The 16,733-nt window shown below is 41.1% G+C and overlaps 2 protein-coding genes across 2 annotated transcripts; one reads left to right on the forward strand and one right to left on the reverse strand.

Annotated features, from left to right (window-relative positions):
- Positions 1–5,555: 5,555 nt before the first annotated feature.
- On the reverse strand, positions 5,556–10,183 carry LOC149300424 (large ribosomal subunit protein uL29m-like). The gene is made up of 6 exons (XM_089485341.1): positions 10,075–10,183; positions 9,701–9,761; positions 9,360–9,456; positions 6,741–6,871; positions 6,340–6,435; positions 5,556–5,664 (listed from the first exon to the last, which is right to left on the reverse strand). Exons 1-6 carry the CDS (start codon positions 10,181–10,183, stop codon positions 5,556–5,558), a joined length of 603 nt encoding a protein of 200 aa, XP_089341467.1.
- A 1,058-nt stretch (positions 10,184–11,241) lies between these two features.
- On the forward strand, positions 11,242–16,430 carry NDUFB5 (NADH:ubiquinone oxidoreductase subunit B5). The gene is made up of 6 exons (XM_089485440.1): positions 11,242–11,359; positions 12,684–12,769; positions 13,960–14,026; positions 15,238–15,299; positions 15,805–15,911; positions 16,310–16,430. Exons 1-6 carry the CDS (start codon positions 11,242–11,244, stop codon positions 16,428–16,430), a joined length of 561 nt encoding a protein of 186 aa, XP_089341566.1.
- Positions 16,431–16,733: the final 303 nt, after the last annotated feature.

The raw sequence follows: 16,733 nt of genomic DNA on the forward strand, positions 1-16,733 counted from the left end.
ATGGGCTGTTGGGAATATTTCTACCCATTTAGTTAATGCATCAACAATAACTAGGCAATATCTCATATTTTCACATTTGTTTAGTTCAATATAATCCATGCAAATATGTTGAAACGGATACTCTGGGTTGGGGAACTTTCCAATAGCTGGTTTGAGATTTCCCTGTGGATTATATCGAGCACAGATAAGACAAGTAGCACAAAATTTTTTAGAGTAATTTTGGAATCCGAATGTTGTAAACACCTTGTCTATAATGGCTACCATCCCTCCTGTTGAGACATGGCTCAGCCCATGACTCAATAAGGCTGCATAGCGAAATAATGATTTCGGCAATATTGGTTTGTTGTTAATGTGAAACATTTTGTTACATAGAGTCGCTTTTTTAGACCACCAATATCGTTTTTCAGACATAGGGGCAGCCTGCTGCATATCATACAGAACCTGGTGATTAATTTGTATCTCGTTAGTGATTATGGCAAACATCTCTTGAGCAATTCTTTTTGCTTCAATATCTGCACAGTTATTGCCTAATGCTACAGGATCCTTGCTGTTGGTATGGGCTGCACACTTTATTACAGCTACTTCCTTTGGTAGATTTATAACTGTTAATAGTTCTTCAATCAAGGCTTTATGATTTATTGGTTTCCCTGTGGAGGTAATCATACCTTTTTTTTTTCCATTGTTGTGCAAACACATGTATAGTAGAAAATACATATTGACTGTCGGTATAGATATTTACCCGTTTGTCTACTGCCCATTTGCATGCCTCTATGAGAGCCGTTAACTCAGCCGCCTGGGCTAATAAATGATTAGATAATTTACCTCTCTTACTTCAGTATTGCATTGAATATCTCTTTTCCACGAGTGATTAATCTCACATCGCAACACCATATCTCCCACAGACTTCTACTGATCAGTTTGCTGTTTACACAGAGACAAATGTGTGGTTATTCAGAGACAAAAAGTGTGGTTATTCGGGGTGTTAATATACCAGATAATGCCCCCTGTCCTTTGTCCAGTAAAAGTATTCTGTCTGTATTACAGTACTTTGTTCATCTTTTTAGATTCATAATACTCGTCTCCTCCTGCTGTTTTCTTAACATACATTGTACAATGAAAATCATTTGAATGCTGAACTTGTAAATGATCACAGATCTCGAATGTTTTATGTACAAGTTCTAAAGCCTGTATTATATTTCCCTTATTTTCAGTAAAATCTATGTTTAAAGCATAGTAGTAATGATCATGCCGTCCTTGATAGTTATTTCTTCTTCCCCCCACTGTAACATCAAACTTGTCTCCCACGGGTGCAATGTGCACTCCCAACTCTCTAATCAGATCTCTTCCTAGAAGATTTACGGGACATACCTCAGATAATATTACACTGGCAGTAATTATTTTTCCAGACTCTGGATGTTGTATTTGGAGGGGAACAGATAAGCTTTCGGTATGTGTCCTCCCATTTACTCCCTTTATGTGAATTTTACCAGTCCCTTTCTGTATGCCCGTGCAGGTGGGATGATTCAATAGGGTTCGCGAAGCCCCTGAATCAACCAAAAATGTTACACGTTTGTTATTTACAATTAAATCAATTTCAGGCAAGTTTGACAATAACAACACATCATGAACATTACTGAGATCCAATGTCTCTTTTTCCTGTATTAGTCATTGTTCTGGGGAATTCTGCTTTCTCTTGTCTGGCTCGGGACACTCTTTTGCCCAATGACCTTCCTTTCCACAATTATAACATCCTTGTGACCATCTATCACCTCTACCTCTTCTACCTCGGTACGACCTCGAAATCTCTCTCTCACTCTTTTGTTATTCCCTGTCAACATTCCTTCATACAACATTCCTTCATACACCTCTCCTGCTAACATTACTCTCACTTTCTTTTTCTCCCATTCTTTGTGCCACTTTTCAGAATGCTTAACATATTCCAACACATCATTCAACGTCGCAGTACAGAGGTTAACCATATGTTAACTGACATTCGCATTTATCTCTTTACGCGTCCCAGACACAAACACATTTTTAATTGCTGCTCATAAGCAGAATTTGGATCTGGATCGGGAGGTGGGGTTAAACCACTATAGATATCAAAGACCTTTTTCAGCCGATAAAAATATTGATCCACATCCTCCCCATCCTTCTGTGTACATCTATTTATCTCCATCCAATTTGTTCTACGAGCCCATCTGGTCGTACAAGCAGTTATGAAAGTGTTTAAACGGTTAATTAGATCAACATGGCCCCATGGGAGTGGTTGCCCCACATTATCGTACCCATTCCAACTTCGTTCTACTGAACTCCAATCTGATCCCAAAACCCTTCGACACGCTCTTTCTATTTCTTCACCATTTAATCGGTAACTTGTACAGAGCCCTCGGATATCAGTCTCAAACCGTTGGGGATCCTCTTTTGGATTTTTAACATGCTCAGTAGCTTTTTTAATATCCTCCTCTGTTCATGTTCTATGTACCCACATGGTTAACGGATATATCTGACCTTGATTACTCCATAAGGAGGTGCGTTACTTATAATGTTACTTTAAGCATATTAATTTGAACAAAAAATAAAACAAGAATATATATCATAAAAACCACAGACAGGTATAGAGGATATCTTATTACCTTAAAAACAAAATATGTGCTAATTATAAATTTTAGCTTTTAAATTATTAACCCTTATTTAAATTAATTCTGGAAAAAGCATAAAAGCATTAGAATAAAAAGATACAAAAGGCTTTTCTAATGTCGACTCTACATATAATTTATGATCGATCACAGATAACAGACAAGACATACATTTAACAGATTCTGGAACCAGCTGGAAACATGGTATAGAATTTGGAATGTTATAATTTAGTCACTACGTAGTTTCTTCTAAATCCACACATTCACCGAGTGGTCCAACCACTCCGAGTCTAGATTCTACCAGGATGGTCCAACCATCCGAAACCTGAGGGATTCACCCTCTATTTTTAAGTGCACTATACCTGAACAATGTGAATTTATGCCTAAACATTTTCTTGATTAAGTTTATACATAAACTGTTTGTCTTCTTTCAGTGGTTTTTTCTTTATCCACAAGAAAACACTCTCATCCTTTTGTTTCTTTCCCTTACTGTGGGATTTCCCCATGATACAATCTCACCGCAAAGCAGAAAACAAGGAAAATCTTTTGGTATTTATAAGATACCACGTCTGGACAGGGTTAAACAGAGAGTTCTTGGTATTTATAAGATACCACGTCTAGACAGGGTTAAACAAAGAGCTCTTGGTATTTATAAGATACCTTTCCTAGACAGTAAAGGCAGGAAAATCACTCTCGCAGCGAAGTTGTTCACTTGCAATCCCAGCACTTGATCACAGAGGGCTTCTCACAAATGCCGGGGGGCGTATTAACAACAACCTTATTAACTGTTCGTTCGCCGTAAAGGACTCCTGAACAGTCATTCACACAGATTCATTCAGACAAGATTTGTGACATGGGTTGGTATAGCTGTCCCTGGACCATAAGAGCTCTTCTCTTTAAGGTCTTGTGATACTCTTTCACAATAATACAAGCCGCAACCAACATCAACAGTATTGTCACAATTACAAACAACAATTCGCTATCACAAAAATAATGACTAACTACCTGTGCACATTTCTTCTGATCAGCCTCAGTACTCCAAGTACTATTCCTTATTATCGAATGCATACGCAGTTATTTATTTCAGTAGTCCCTGACAGACTTTGACCTCTTATAATATTTCCCAGAAATATTTTTCTTACTCACATTTCTGAAGAGAAGACCGTAATAAATCTTCGGGAGGATGCTGCCGGTTTCAGGGACGATGTCGCAAAGTGCCTCTGGTTAACAGCAATCTTAGCTGGAGGACTTATATTACCTCAGATGCAGATTCTTGAGGTTCAGTTCCTCAGGACCGTCGTCCCTGTCTCCGATCAGGACCTCCTCACACGGGGCACCAAAATGTTGGTTGAAATAATGGTCGAATTCTCCTCAGAAAGAGTTTCCTTTAATTAGATCATGCGCATAATCGAGACAAGGCACACAACACACAAAAGTCGAAGCGTTGTCTAATTACACATTAAGATTACTTGGTTTATATAGCATCTTATCTACTTCTAATAGCATGCTTCTTTCTGATTGGTTACTTTTCAAGCAGGTTACACCTCTTTAAGCTGCATAATTAAGAATGGCCTTGACTTGACCCTTTGCACATATATAGAAGAACATAGAGTAGACATGTCGGCGTGAACTCGTCCATATATCCTAGACTAGACATTCCCTGCTTTCTTTTGTCTTTGACAGCAATAATATTTACGATAACATAAACATTTTTCTAACAACAATTCTCATGTCAGCTGCTATGTATGTTTTTAGTTTGCTGAAATATTCGTCCGGTACATCATTATGTATTTGAATTGTGTTTTAAGTTTATTATATGAACAACATCGGGCTCACTAATGTATCAGAAAGAAGGGAATCCCGGAACAATGATTGTTTTTAGACGATTTATTACATTTCATCACCATGTCTTCCGATCTTTATGGAAATAAGTGTATTCCGGGAATATACGGTGATTGGTTATCCGTGGAAGGAGGAGGGGATGTGAATCCCGATGCGTTACGCCCTCTGGTAGTCTTTGTAACATTCCCCTGACGACACAACATACGGAGGAGGAGTTCAAGTCTTGACACAGTATCTCCCTGACAACACCCCCCTCCGTAGGAGGAATGAAACACGGTACGTAACTACAGAGAGCGTTGACATCCAGCCCCCCGCACGCAACAACATGATGACGCACCCGGAAGTCTTTACAAATAAAAACGGAACACGGACTGTACACGGAACTTCATATTTCTGCCACCTGGGTGACTTTTTTCTCCTGAGGAAGCCGACGTACCATCGGCGAAACGCGTTGAGAGAGACAGCAGAAGCAGAGAACCACACCGGAATAGAGGCTGATCCTGATTTACCATCTTGACATTTGTATGCACTCTATTAGTTTAGCAGTGCCTCACCAAATTGTGAGTGCATTCTTTTGCCTACTTGTACCATCTACATCACGGATTTACTGCACTATTGCCAGTTTATTTATATTTTAGTGAATTTTAGAAGATATTAAAGAACCTTTTCTACTGATTCCTTTGATGAGCCTGGCTTATATCAGAGTTGATACGCTATCATATTAATTTGGGTGTACATATTACACTATCGTTTATTTTTCCCATATGTTTATGCACGCCATGATCTATCGTTTCAAAAGCATACAAGGTGTCAATCCCAACAAACGGTTCGGTTTAATAAATATATACATTTTATATAAGTTTAGAAACCTCTACTTCCCATTCTATATTCTGCTAAATCAAAGAACCACTGAAAGCTACAGTTCTTTCCGCTCCCTTTAAACTCGTTGTACCACAGACCCTGGCTGTTACCATGCAGTGTTGCCGTGTGATAATAAACACACCGTAGCTTCGATAAAGTAAAGACATGTTTTATTAAGTTAGCGGAATATGCTGTTGATTGTGCTGCAATTTTCCTTCATGAGCTGCTAGCCATGTGAGGGAACCTTTTTTGGAGATCACAGATCCTTTTTTTTTCAGCTCTTCTTTTTCTTGATCGGATCCGTAACTGCTTTTCTATTTTTAATCTGAGAAAGAAAAAAAAAAAAAGATCCAGAAAGATGTAATTTGTGACACACAACGATCAATTCAACAATTCTTTGTTGTGTACTCGTATTATAGATTTTGGCTTAATAGAATGGGCATCTACAACACTTTCTGCCTGGCTCCTTTTCCTGATTATCAGCTTTCCAGCCTACAGCAAAGATAGGGTCCCTTGCTAAATCAAAGCCATGAGAGGAATGCTTGTATCACGAGCAGGCGCCCCTGACCTAATCTGTAAATACACTAACCCCACAAGCAGGAGGCACACCTGACCGAACCCCACAAGCAGAAGGCACACCTGACCGAACCCCACAAGCAGAAGGCACACCTGACCGAACCCCACAAGCAGAAGGCTGAACCAAACCAGCCAATATCCGAGCATTCCTTCATGGCCCGGGTGTCACGTGTAATGCCTAAATCAACTTATGCAAGTATGAAATTAAAGGAGGAAACGACAAACCCCATTCTTTATACACAACACCATTTCCTTAGATCTTTTCTATTGCAAAAAGTGCTGAGCCAAGTCTTTCTTGCAAGGGAAGCTCATTGTGGTCGATCACTTAATATATCGGTAAACTTTGGGTAAAAACAGCAGCTCTCTTGCACACTCCTGCAATACTTGCTGTGATATAAGTGGGCAAAACTTATGTCGCACTTACCTAACATAATGATCAACATACGGCAACGCAAAAAATGTCTTTGCCTTATATCCTTTGTTCATATGCCAAGGCATCGGCCATTCCTTGCATGTATACCTGTGTAATACAATAAAATATTAATTTATAAATACCGATCATGAGAACTTTAATACCAACAGTGTTAAGGGCTGCAACAGAAAGCTGGTACTTGAGGGAACACAGAACGTTAAAAGCACTTCAAGTAATCTTTCAGTTTCTTTAACAGGCTGTGTTTAGTGTTATTGCAGGGAAAGAAATCGACGCGGCACTGGAAAGCTTCATGCTTCATATGGTGACGTTATACCGTCTTCATGCATACTTTAAAACAACAATACTTTTAGACAAGCGATGACTTATCAGAAAATAATTTAAGAAGTCTGTACCAATATGTTTCCCCGAAAACATTCTTTCTCCAGTCGCCCGGGTACGGGTTTTCCTGTCCTGTCTGAAGAAGCCTGAGTGCGTCTTCCCTTTCTGTAATTACAGTGTCCAGCCTCTGCATGGATTTGTTCACCTGCAAAGAGCAATGAAAATGTGAGGGTAATACCTAAAGGGATAAAAGGGAACTGTCATAGAAAAAAAAAAAATAAGTATTACACTATCGATTTTTTATTTGTATTACTATATGATATTGGAAAATAAACTGTTTATTTTCATTTATAAAAAGGAACTGCTCAAGATAATAGAACCCTAAAGAGCCAGCACAGTTTATTATTCACACTTGAGAAAATAAATCCGCAAACCCCATTTATACAAAACGCGTGGTCTGTGTGAAGATCTGAAGGCGCACACACTGACCGTCAGCGAGAGAAAGCCGGCATCAGGGAGTGATCGGTGACATGTTTAGTTAGACTCATAGAATTCGATGGCAAATCTAGTCCCATCTGGTCTGCCCATTTGTCCTGATGTAAGGACTTAAATTCAGTCCTTGGTCAGGTGTCGTGGTCAGGGTAGCTTCATGTCTATCCCACACATGTTTAAAATTTCCTCGCTGTATTAACCTCTTCCGATGGGAAACTGTTTCATAGATCTACCACTCTCTCAGTAAAGTAGAACTTCCTCACAATACATTATTATTTATCGTTTTATATAGCGCCATCAAATTCCGTAGCGCTGTACAACGGGCAGACAGGACATAACAAGTAGTACGTAACATAACAAATTGACTTACAGAAACAACAGCTGTGACCTCTTACATTTCTCCTCCTTTAAAATAAGCTTTCCACCTATACTGTGAAAACCCTTTAAGTATTTAAATGTTTCTAGCACATCTACCCTCTTCTTTCCTCCAAGCAACGCATTTATTAAGATCCCTTAGTCTTTTCCGATTGGTTTGCAAGATATAAGTCTTACCATTTTGTGTCAACATCCTGCTGCCGATGGGGTCCAGAACTGCCCAGAGATCTGTAACGTGGCAGAACCATCTCTCTCTTCCTGCTACTAATCCCTCTCGCTATACAGCTCAGCACCCTGCTTGCTTTTTGCAATGGTTTATTACTTTGCCTGCTTTCCTTTAAGTTATCAGTAATAATTACCGTATTTGCTCGATTATAAGACGACCCTGATTATAAGACGACCCCCCAAAATCTGAATATTAACTTAGGAAAAAAAGAAAAAGCCTGAATATAAGACGACCCTAAAGGAAAAAAGTTTTACCAGTAAATGTTAATTCATGTAAACTATTTTTTTAAATAAAAGCTATGATTGAGAAAAATATTTTTTTTGTTTTTATTTCCTTGTATTTTCCAACCTGTCCCCCAGTTACGCACATCTGCCCCCAGGCTTGCCACACCAATATGGCACTGTGGCCCATGATATGCCTTTTAACCCTCTATATGCCACTGTGCCCCATGGTATGCCTTTTGACCCCCTATGTGCCACTCTGCCTCCAGAAATGCCTTATACCCCTATATCCCATTCTGGCATTTAGGGGGTTAAAATGCATATTATGGGGCAGAGTGGCATATAGGGAGGTATAAGGCATTCCAGGAGGCAGAGTGGCATTAAGGGAGTTAAAAGGCATTGTATAGAGCACTCTGCCTCCAGAAATGCCTTATACCCCTATATGCCACTCTGGCATTTAGGGGGTTAAAAGGCATATTATGGGGCAGAGTGGCATATAGGGAGGTATAAGGCATTTCAGGAGGCAGAGTGCTCTATTAAATGCCCCCTTAACGCCACTCCAGAAATGCCCTATGCCCCCATTTAACACACACACACACCCTATACCCCCATTTAACTAACACACACACACACACACACTCTCTCCCCCCCCTCACCCCTCTCTTCCCTCTCTCCCCTCTCTTACCGGTGCTTCCAGCCGGGGCAGCAGGTTGACGTCGCCTTCCGCTGCAGCCGGAAGGAGGTGGAGTTGGCAGGGGGGGTTTGTATGCGTCCGTCGCGTATACTTTCCCCGGCTGTCAGAGATCAGAGTTCCCCGCACCGGTGCGGTTCCGGTGCGGTTCCGGTGCGGGGAACTCTGATCTCTGACAGTCGGGGAAGGTCTACGCGACGGACGCAGACAACCCCCGCTGCTAGCCACACCTCCTTCCGGCTGCAGCGGACGTTGTCTACGCGAATCGCGTAGACGTCAACCCGCTGCCCCGGCAGTACAGCAGGAAGCACCGGTAAGTGTGTGTATGATGGGGGGGGGGGTGAGACAGGAGGATCCAGGTCCCCTGCAGCGGTGGGGGGATCTGGATCTTAGTCTCCTAATCAGACCTCTATTTGAGGTCTGATTAGAAGACGACCCCGATTAGAAGACGAGGGGTATTTTTCAGAGCATTTGCTCTGAAAAAAACCTCGTCTTATAATCGAGCAAATACGGTACTCCTAAATCCCTCTCTTCCAAACAGTACCCCCAATGCTATATGCTGCCTTGGGATTTGTACGACCCAACTGCATTATTATACAGCTTTTTTACTCATCCATAAATATACGATTTGCTTTATAGTTTACTGCCACAAACAACTATTGCTCCTTCCCTTTGGCCAGCTTCATACCTTCCTCAGACGTTCCGGGCTTGGCATTGCCAATCTCTGTCTTTTAGACTCCTGCTCCAACGTCAGAAGCATGTTTTTCTCTTTTAGCAACACGTACCTAAAGTGAAAAAAAAAAAGAGGGTACGAAACGTAAAACATATACACACGAGACACTAAATGACGCCGATTAAACTATCAAATAATATTTTTGCTTCTAAGCATTTGCTAGCGCAGCATAGAGCAAGTTCTTGTTCCTCGAATTGAAAGTTTACTTACAACAGACAATTTGACAGAAAGCATATTCCCAACCCAAATGATAATTAGAAAAGAAAGTTTATCTTGAAGCAAAGATCTCGTCATACCAGAGCTTATGTAAATCTTCGTTGCTTTTGCCTCTCAGCTGTTTAGAAGTCCAAGCATCACCTATTAAGATGAAAAAAATCAAAACAAACAAGAATGACCTTATGCCTTTTCTACGCATGTTTAACTTCAATGTAGTAACCGCTACGAATTCCTGCTGGAAACCTGTTCCATGTATCTACCACCTTCTCGGTGGACGAAAACGTCCTTACATGTCATCTACGCCTCTGACCTTCTAGTTTTAGATGAAGACCTCTCGCAGAAGTGCAGCGATCCACAAAACCAAGCTGTCTCCCTTCCACGGCACGGGGTATAAATACATGGGAGCATGAAGAAAATATTAAACGATAACTTAAAAATATAGGTTTGAACTGACCAGACTTCACTGTTGGTTCTCCCCAGTTCTTGGGATCGTCAAAGAACTCTTGGAGACCGTTACATGCGGCTGTTGAGTGGAGGAACTTGCATTCTGATGTGGGTTTCATCATCGCACTGTGAAATATGCTGAAAAAGAGCATAATATTTACACAAACACACATAAAAAAACACAGCACCCCAAGGTGTTTATTGACATCTCTACCCGCTCCCCCAGCTAGAGCTTCCCATCACTGCAATGCTGGTAAAGACGATACCTGTACCGGCTTCCTGACGTATAACGGATTGCAAGCTTTTGAGACCATCTAGGTCTCGTCTTCAAGCATATTATAGCTACCCTAAGTATAATACCTGCGAAGCCTTGAAAGCTTGCAGAGCGTCACAAACCTACACACAGATACGTGGCTGATATTACTGCAATCTTAATACATGAAGCAAATGCAGTGTACCCCTTATATGGTGGGCCAGTGACCACAGGGGCTTCTTTATTAGGGGTCCCTGTTTGGTAAGAGTCAGTCACCCCATCTAAACCTATGTCTTAGACTCATGCCAGACTGCGAAGGAAAAGGAAAGACCGAATATATTCGCCTAGGGTAACTCACATACCCCGAGAGACCACCCGACACCCGGCCTGCGGACTGCAGGGACCTCATCATCCCCGCTCCGACCCACAGATTCCTGCATCCTGACAGCAACCTGCACACCGAGGTCGCCGCCATCTTGGCAAGACCCACAATCCCCTTTTGCCGGAAGTGTCCCTGGAAAATATGTCAGCCTCGAAGTGCTGGGGAGTTTACTTCCTGTGACTGTCAACATAAGCGCGCCGTGTAATTTAGTTTATGAAGCAGTTTATATATTTCTGCTACGATGTATTTTTACACAATAAATAATATCAGCTCGGGTCATAAATACCTTATATCAGCACCGTGTCTCTCATAACAAATGCGAGTAATCTTAACCGTACAAAGAAATTGGTGACAGCTCGGGCGACAGACAAGCGCAATCCTACAGAACACATATTATACTGTTGCTGAGGTAAAGATTTGTTGTGCAATTAAAAAAAACCCCTGCGCTGGTCACATGGGGTATTTGCCCTTAGTAAACATGTCTCCAGCGGCTTCGTTTCTCCAGTGCCCACCCACAATCCCCTGCTTCGCTCGTAGCGAACATGGCGGGCATGAGCCTACTGAGTTCAGCGGCGGCTCTTGTCAGTCGGCTCCGTCCAGTAAATCGCGGTTTGCTCGCAGGGAATGTTCTTTTCAGAAACCTACCGCAGCCTGGGAACGGTAAGAGCCCGGTATAGGCATCCAGGAGCGGAGCGTGCGGCCTGGAACCCAAAGCAGGGCTGAGTGACCTTGATAGGTGGCGGGTGCTTGAGTCGTCTGTGGGCTGACATTGGGACTAGGGACCCAGGCTTTTTGTGGGGTCCAGCGAGGTATATGTACCAGTAATGTGAAGTAAAGGGGTATCATCTTGTCTTTAATTCAACCGATCTTTATACAATGCAAAGGCGCTCTATTGCTTTAGCCTCCTTTACAATGAGAAGAGTATCGGAGGTAAATCCTGGCACCGCTGTCATTGCCATTCATTAGTGTGCTGGTCACATAGCTTGATTATATGTTGTGCTGGTAGAACCTCAAGCAGATGTATAGATCAAGAGAAAGCAGGTATGATTCATGACATCACTACACCGTACAAGTTTATTTCTTTACGCCTGTAGTGGGAGTTTGTATAGCACCCCGAGTTTATGCCACGATTTACGAAAATTTATTTATTTGTTTGAATAGTAAGCAAAAATATTTGCATTTTTGTAACGTAGTTAAACTATACAGAAATGTAATACAAAAATCGTTAGTTACAGCGACGGTGTATGAATACATTTAATGAGATCGCATACTTATCAGACTTACAATATTGGGAACCCCTGACTCCCAAATAATATCTTTTCGAAATTTTAGGCATGCCTGCGGATTCTCGAGGTTTGACCCTGCGTCTCAAGGTTTTCGCACCAGTCTTGGGGTGATGGGGCAGATTCCTGGTCTAGAACTGATATCTATCTTTTCTGCACTGCTGTGATTAAATATAAAACTCCAGTTGCTACCAGTATCTTATGGTTCATATGCCTGCTTGACTGCAGGTGACTCCGTTAAGTGTATCTTTAAAGAATGACAAGTTTCTATAAGGACCGGTATTAGACCCATTCAGTTAACACATTTGGAGAGTCGCTACAAGTAATCGTCACGACTTGCCGTTAAAGGATTATTATTTCAAGATTCATGGTCAGCTCATTTAGAAAGTTCCCGGGGAAGACCATCTTCTCCGCAACTCTGAGATCAGCGTTCATTTCTTTCTGAAGAAAGAAAATCTTAGAAATGTTTGCCCCCACAACAAAAATACAAGGTATATGGGGAGATAACTTCACCATGTTCTTGTTTACTAATCAGTAAACATGCTTTAAAATAGGTGCTTCATACAGATTAGGTTATATTGAAAAGCGTAGTTTTGGTGATTGTTTTTTATGCATTATTTACCTTATGATATATATATATATATATATATATATATATATATATATATATATATAATTTTTTATTTTTTTTAATTGTCTAGTGCCCGTGCGATTTGGCAGCCATGGAAAGAGACTGTTTGTCATCCAGCCTTCAAAGTTTTATGATCAAAGGTTTCTGCACTTATTGGTAAGAAAGAAAAAAGAAGAAAAAAAAAAAAAAAAAAAGCGGCTTCTCCTAACAGTGACAGCACCGATAACAGATATACCGTATTTGGTCGATTATAATGAAACCTGCCAAAGTTAATGAAAGAAAAAAAGGCGTGAACACAAAATGACCCTTTTGGGGTAAAAAAAAAAAAAAAACCTCACTCTCTCACTCATTCCCTCTCATTCATGGAGAAAGAGAAGTGTTTTTGTACCTCCCTTTTCTCCATGAACCTGCAATATTCTGGCTTTTGGAGTACTTCCGCGAGAGGGCAGGGCCGCAGCGCTCCTCAGGGAAGAGGGTATGCGCAGATGCTGGGCCCTTTTTTGGAAGTACCTGGATAACAAGGCTGATACCGGGGAGAAGCAGATGAAGGCAGAACAAGAAGGGCAAGAGAAGAAGTAGAGCTGCAGAAAAAGAGACAGGGACACGGAAGAGACATTGAGAGAGCATGAGAGTGTGAGTGACAAGCCCCTAGGCTGTGCAGCAGTGCCGCAAATCTAAGGTCTGATTAAAAGACGACCTCGATGATAGGACAAGGTTTTTTTTTGTTTGTTTTTTTAATCCCCCCCCCCTTTTAAAAAACCTTGTCTTATAAATCGAACAAATACAGTACTTGTCTGTTGGTAGCATCTATAATTAAGCCTATTTTAAATAAATTCCTATACATTTTCTGCAGTGAATTTTGAATGTTATAATATGTACGTTTTGAAATGAGAACTGAGAGGTAAAATAAGATGGAGTAATTAGTGATTGTGTAGGTTTGTGATATAGGAAATAGAAGTTAGACAACATGTTGTTTGTCTCTACAATAGTATGACTATAGTGTAAAAAGTTTTTTGCCACTACTCGTTATGAAGGGCAGGTTTCTCCTACAAGTAAGGCTGAACTGGCCCTTTACCATGGGTAATTCAATAGGTGAAGAGATTTTGAAATCATCTGATTTAACCATACATGAGACGGGGCCGGTCAAGTCTTTGGATTGGGCCTTTGTAGTGTGTAGTGAAGTCAAGAAGGTGAAACCACAACTCTCCTGTCGCCCATCCCTGTCTATACTAGATGTTTTGTGTTGCTTTCAGTCAGAAGTTGCAATCTTATCCTATTTGCATCCAAATTTGGCGCAGAAACGTCTGCCTGTGAAGTAATACATGCTTCTTAATTTCTTCTTTCAGAAATTTTACATTCTGTTGACAGCAGTACCCGCAGCTCTGTTTGTAACGTATGTCAATATTTTCATCGGTGAGTATCGAGACCCCCTTTTAATCTGGTAATCTGAACATTTCTAGAAAAGAAGAAATCAATGTCAGTATGTTTGGCTGCAGTACTATTATATTGTTTGTGGGCAGGTGGTGCTCTCACAGTAATTGCAAGTGCTATTGGGTCTAACGCTTAATTGCATATCAGGTATACATTTACACCAACAAAAGAAAAAGTGTGTCCGGTGCTTTATGATGCCAGAAACATATGAAGAGGACTTTGCATGTAATATAGCATTTCAATCATCCATAATAACCCAGTTAAAAGTTGTTCTTTGTCTTCTTTCGTTTCGTTTCATTTGGTTTGCAAGGTTGTGCAATATATATATATATATATATATATATATATATATATATATATATATATATATATATATATATATATATACACCGTATTGGCTCGGATATAGGCCGCCCCCGTATATAGGCCGCACCCTAAAAGTTTGGTGCTTTTTTAAAGAAAACGTTTTTTTCTTTAAAAAAGCACCAAAAAAACATGCTGCCCCCCGAGATATGCTGCCACTGTCCTCCCTCCCCGAGATATGCTACCACTGTCTTGCCCCCCCCCGAGATATGCTGCCACTGTCCTCCCCCCGAGATATGCTGCCACTGTCCTCCCTCCCCGAGATATGCTGCCACTGTCCTCCTCTGCCCCCCGACTTACCGGAGCTGACTCCCGGGTGTCTTGCGAGGCCGGCGGGGGACATCTACACAATACGCGTATACAACTTCCGGTGCCGGATGTGCCGGCACCGGAAGTTGTATACGCGTATTGCGTAGATGTCCCCCGCCGGCCCCGCAAGACACCCGGGAGTCTGCTCCGGTAAGTCAGGCGGGGGGCCAGAGGTAAAACGCATCGTGCGCTTAGACAACCTCCCGTGCCGGCGCCCCCCTCGTGGGAAGTGCTGGCAGGGGAGGCTGTCTGAGCGTATCGGGGAGTAGGATGCAGGTCCCCTGCACCGCTGCGGGGGATCTGTATCCTAACCCCGCTGCCTGCCCGGCGCCCGGGACTGCATGTCCCGGGCGTCGGGCGCTAGACCCCGAATATAGGCCGCACCCCCACTTTAAAGACTTAAAGTGGGGGAAAAAAGTGCGGCCTATATCCGAGCCAATACGGTATATAATTTGTGTTCCTTCTGATTAAAATGTTTTTTTTTTTGTTTTAATGTGATGTGGTTTGCTTTATCTTATCAGGAGAAGCTGAGCTTGCAGAGATCCCTGAAGGTTATGTTCCAGATCACTGGGAATACTACAAGGTAGGTCCTGTATGATAAGCACTAGACAGCTTTAGGGTACTGAGGGTTGACTAATTTCTCATTTCTGCACAATTGTTGAGGAAATGCATCTGATCTTTATGTGACCTGGTGAATTCCACCAACAATTTTGACCCAGAGACCCTTAAGGATATTAAACTTTGATGTGTCCATCACACTGGGCCAAGAGTCAGAGCAACTGGGTTTCAAAGTTGCTACTAACTTCCGCGAGTCAGAAACCATTATTTAAGCAGGTGTTTTGCTTTTGATGCTCTAGTGAAAACCAACAAGAATCTTTAACAACAAATATATGTGGTCGCCCTGAGAATTTGACCATTCACCCTAGACCAGTATGGGATAAAAACTTTGAGACCTAAGGCTCTGGTCGTATGTCATATGCTTTTAATGAATTATGTCACTTGCCATACATGTCTTATTGGTCATGTTATAGGTTACTTATGTTATTTAGCCTAAGTCATTTTATGGTGACATCTGATTTTATTTTTAGCATCCAGTCACAAGGTTTATCGCCCGCTATGTACTTGACTCTCCAGAAAGTTTATATGAAAAAACGATGGCTTTAATAGACACTGAAGCTGAGAAAGCCGATCTCCGGTAAGTTACAAATAGCTTTCAGCTGCATTGCAGGAGTGTATGAAGAATGCTAAGTCCTGAAAGCTTCTGGTGTAAGATCAATAAGGGAATATTTATTTTAACCCACAAACAATCTTTGAGTGAAAGAGGACTCTCTCAATCTCTTTATTGTATTGCACAGAATGCATTGATCTCTGTCCTTGTGTTTACACTCATTTCACCATTATGAATATATAACACAAATCCTTGCTCTGCTTCACAATCTTAAATACTTGTGACGATTGCCTTTATTGCTTGTACATGTTGTGCTCAGAGGGCCCTATGAGGCTATATCTCAGCCTTAGTAGGGGGTGAGTCAAGGAAAGGGATCAAGGTAACGGCTATTAAAATAAAACGTAATTTTTATTTCATTTTTACAGGTTGAAAGAACTTGAAGCACGCCGATTGATGAGGCAAAGAGGAGATGGTCCTTGGTATCATTATGAAACGCTAGATAAAAACCTCATCAATTATGCGCACAAGGCTACCCCTGATGATTAGGGACTACTAACATTCTGAAAGGCTCTGAATCTTTCTGATCATAATAAATTATGTCATGTACCCATGGGTTCTCTTTGTTTCAAATAAAGTTTTTCAATACGGTGTTGTCCGTCCTCAAACCTTACAGTACAGAAAAGTCATGTTAAGCATCTTTTACCTCAAGAAAAAAAAAACTTTTTTTTTTTTTTTTTTTGATATTCACTGGATATGCACTCAATTCTTGCTTTTTTAAATTTACATTAGTATACTGATAAAAAAAAAAAAAAAAGTTAATTTTATTGCATTCTTCACATAGCATGGAAA

The sequence above is a fragment of the Sceloporus occidentalis genome, unplaced genomic scaffold (assembly GCF_023333645.1).
Source record: "Sceloporus occidentalis isolate IW3139 unplaced genomic scaffold, rSceOcc1.0.p SCAF_25, whole genome shotgun sequence".
Taxonomy (NCBI): Eukaryota; Metazoa; Chordata; class Lepidosauria; order Squamata; family Phrynosomatidae; genus Sceloporus; species Sceloporus occidentalis.

Bases quoted from the DNA above. Each gene is read 5' to 3' on its own strand.
- LOC149300424 (XM_089485341.1), bottom strand. From the start codon at position 10,183: ATGAAACCCACATCAGAATGCAAGTTCCTCCACTCAACAGCCGCATGT. The intron at 9,762-10,074 runs GTCAGTTCAAAC...TCATCTTAATAG, and splicing joins AGAACCAACAGTGAAGTCTG to GTGATGCTTGGACTTCTAAA. The intron at 6,436-6,740 runs GTACAGACTTCT...TGTATTACACAG, and splicing joins GTTTTCGGGGAAACATATTG to GTATACATGCAAGGAATGGC.
- NDUFB5 (XM_089485440.1), top strand. From the start codon at position 11,242: ATGGCGGGCATGAGCCTACTGAGTTCAGCGGCGGCTCTTGTCAGTCGG. The intron at 14,027-15,237 runs GTGAGTATCGAG...TTATCTTATCAG, and splicing joins GTATGTCAATATTTTCATCG to GAGAAGCTGAGCTTGCAGAG. The intron at 15,300-15,804 runs GTAGGTCCTGTA...TTTTATTTTTAG, and splicing joins ATCACTGGGAATACTACAAG to CATCCAGTCACAAGGTTTAT.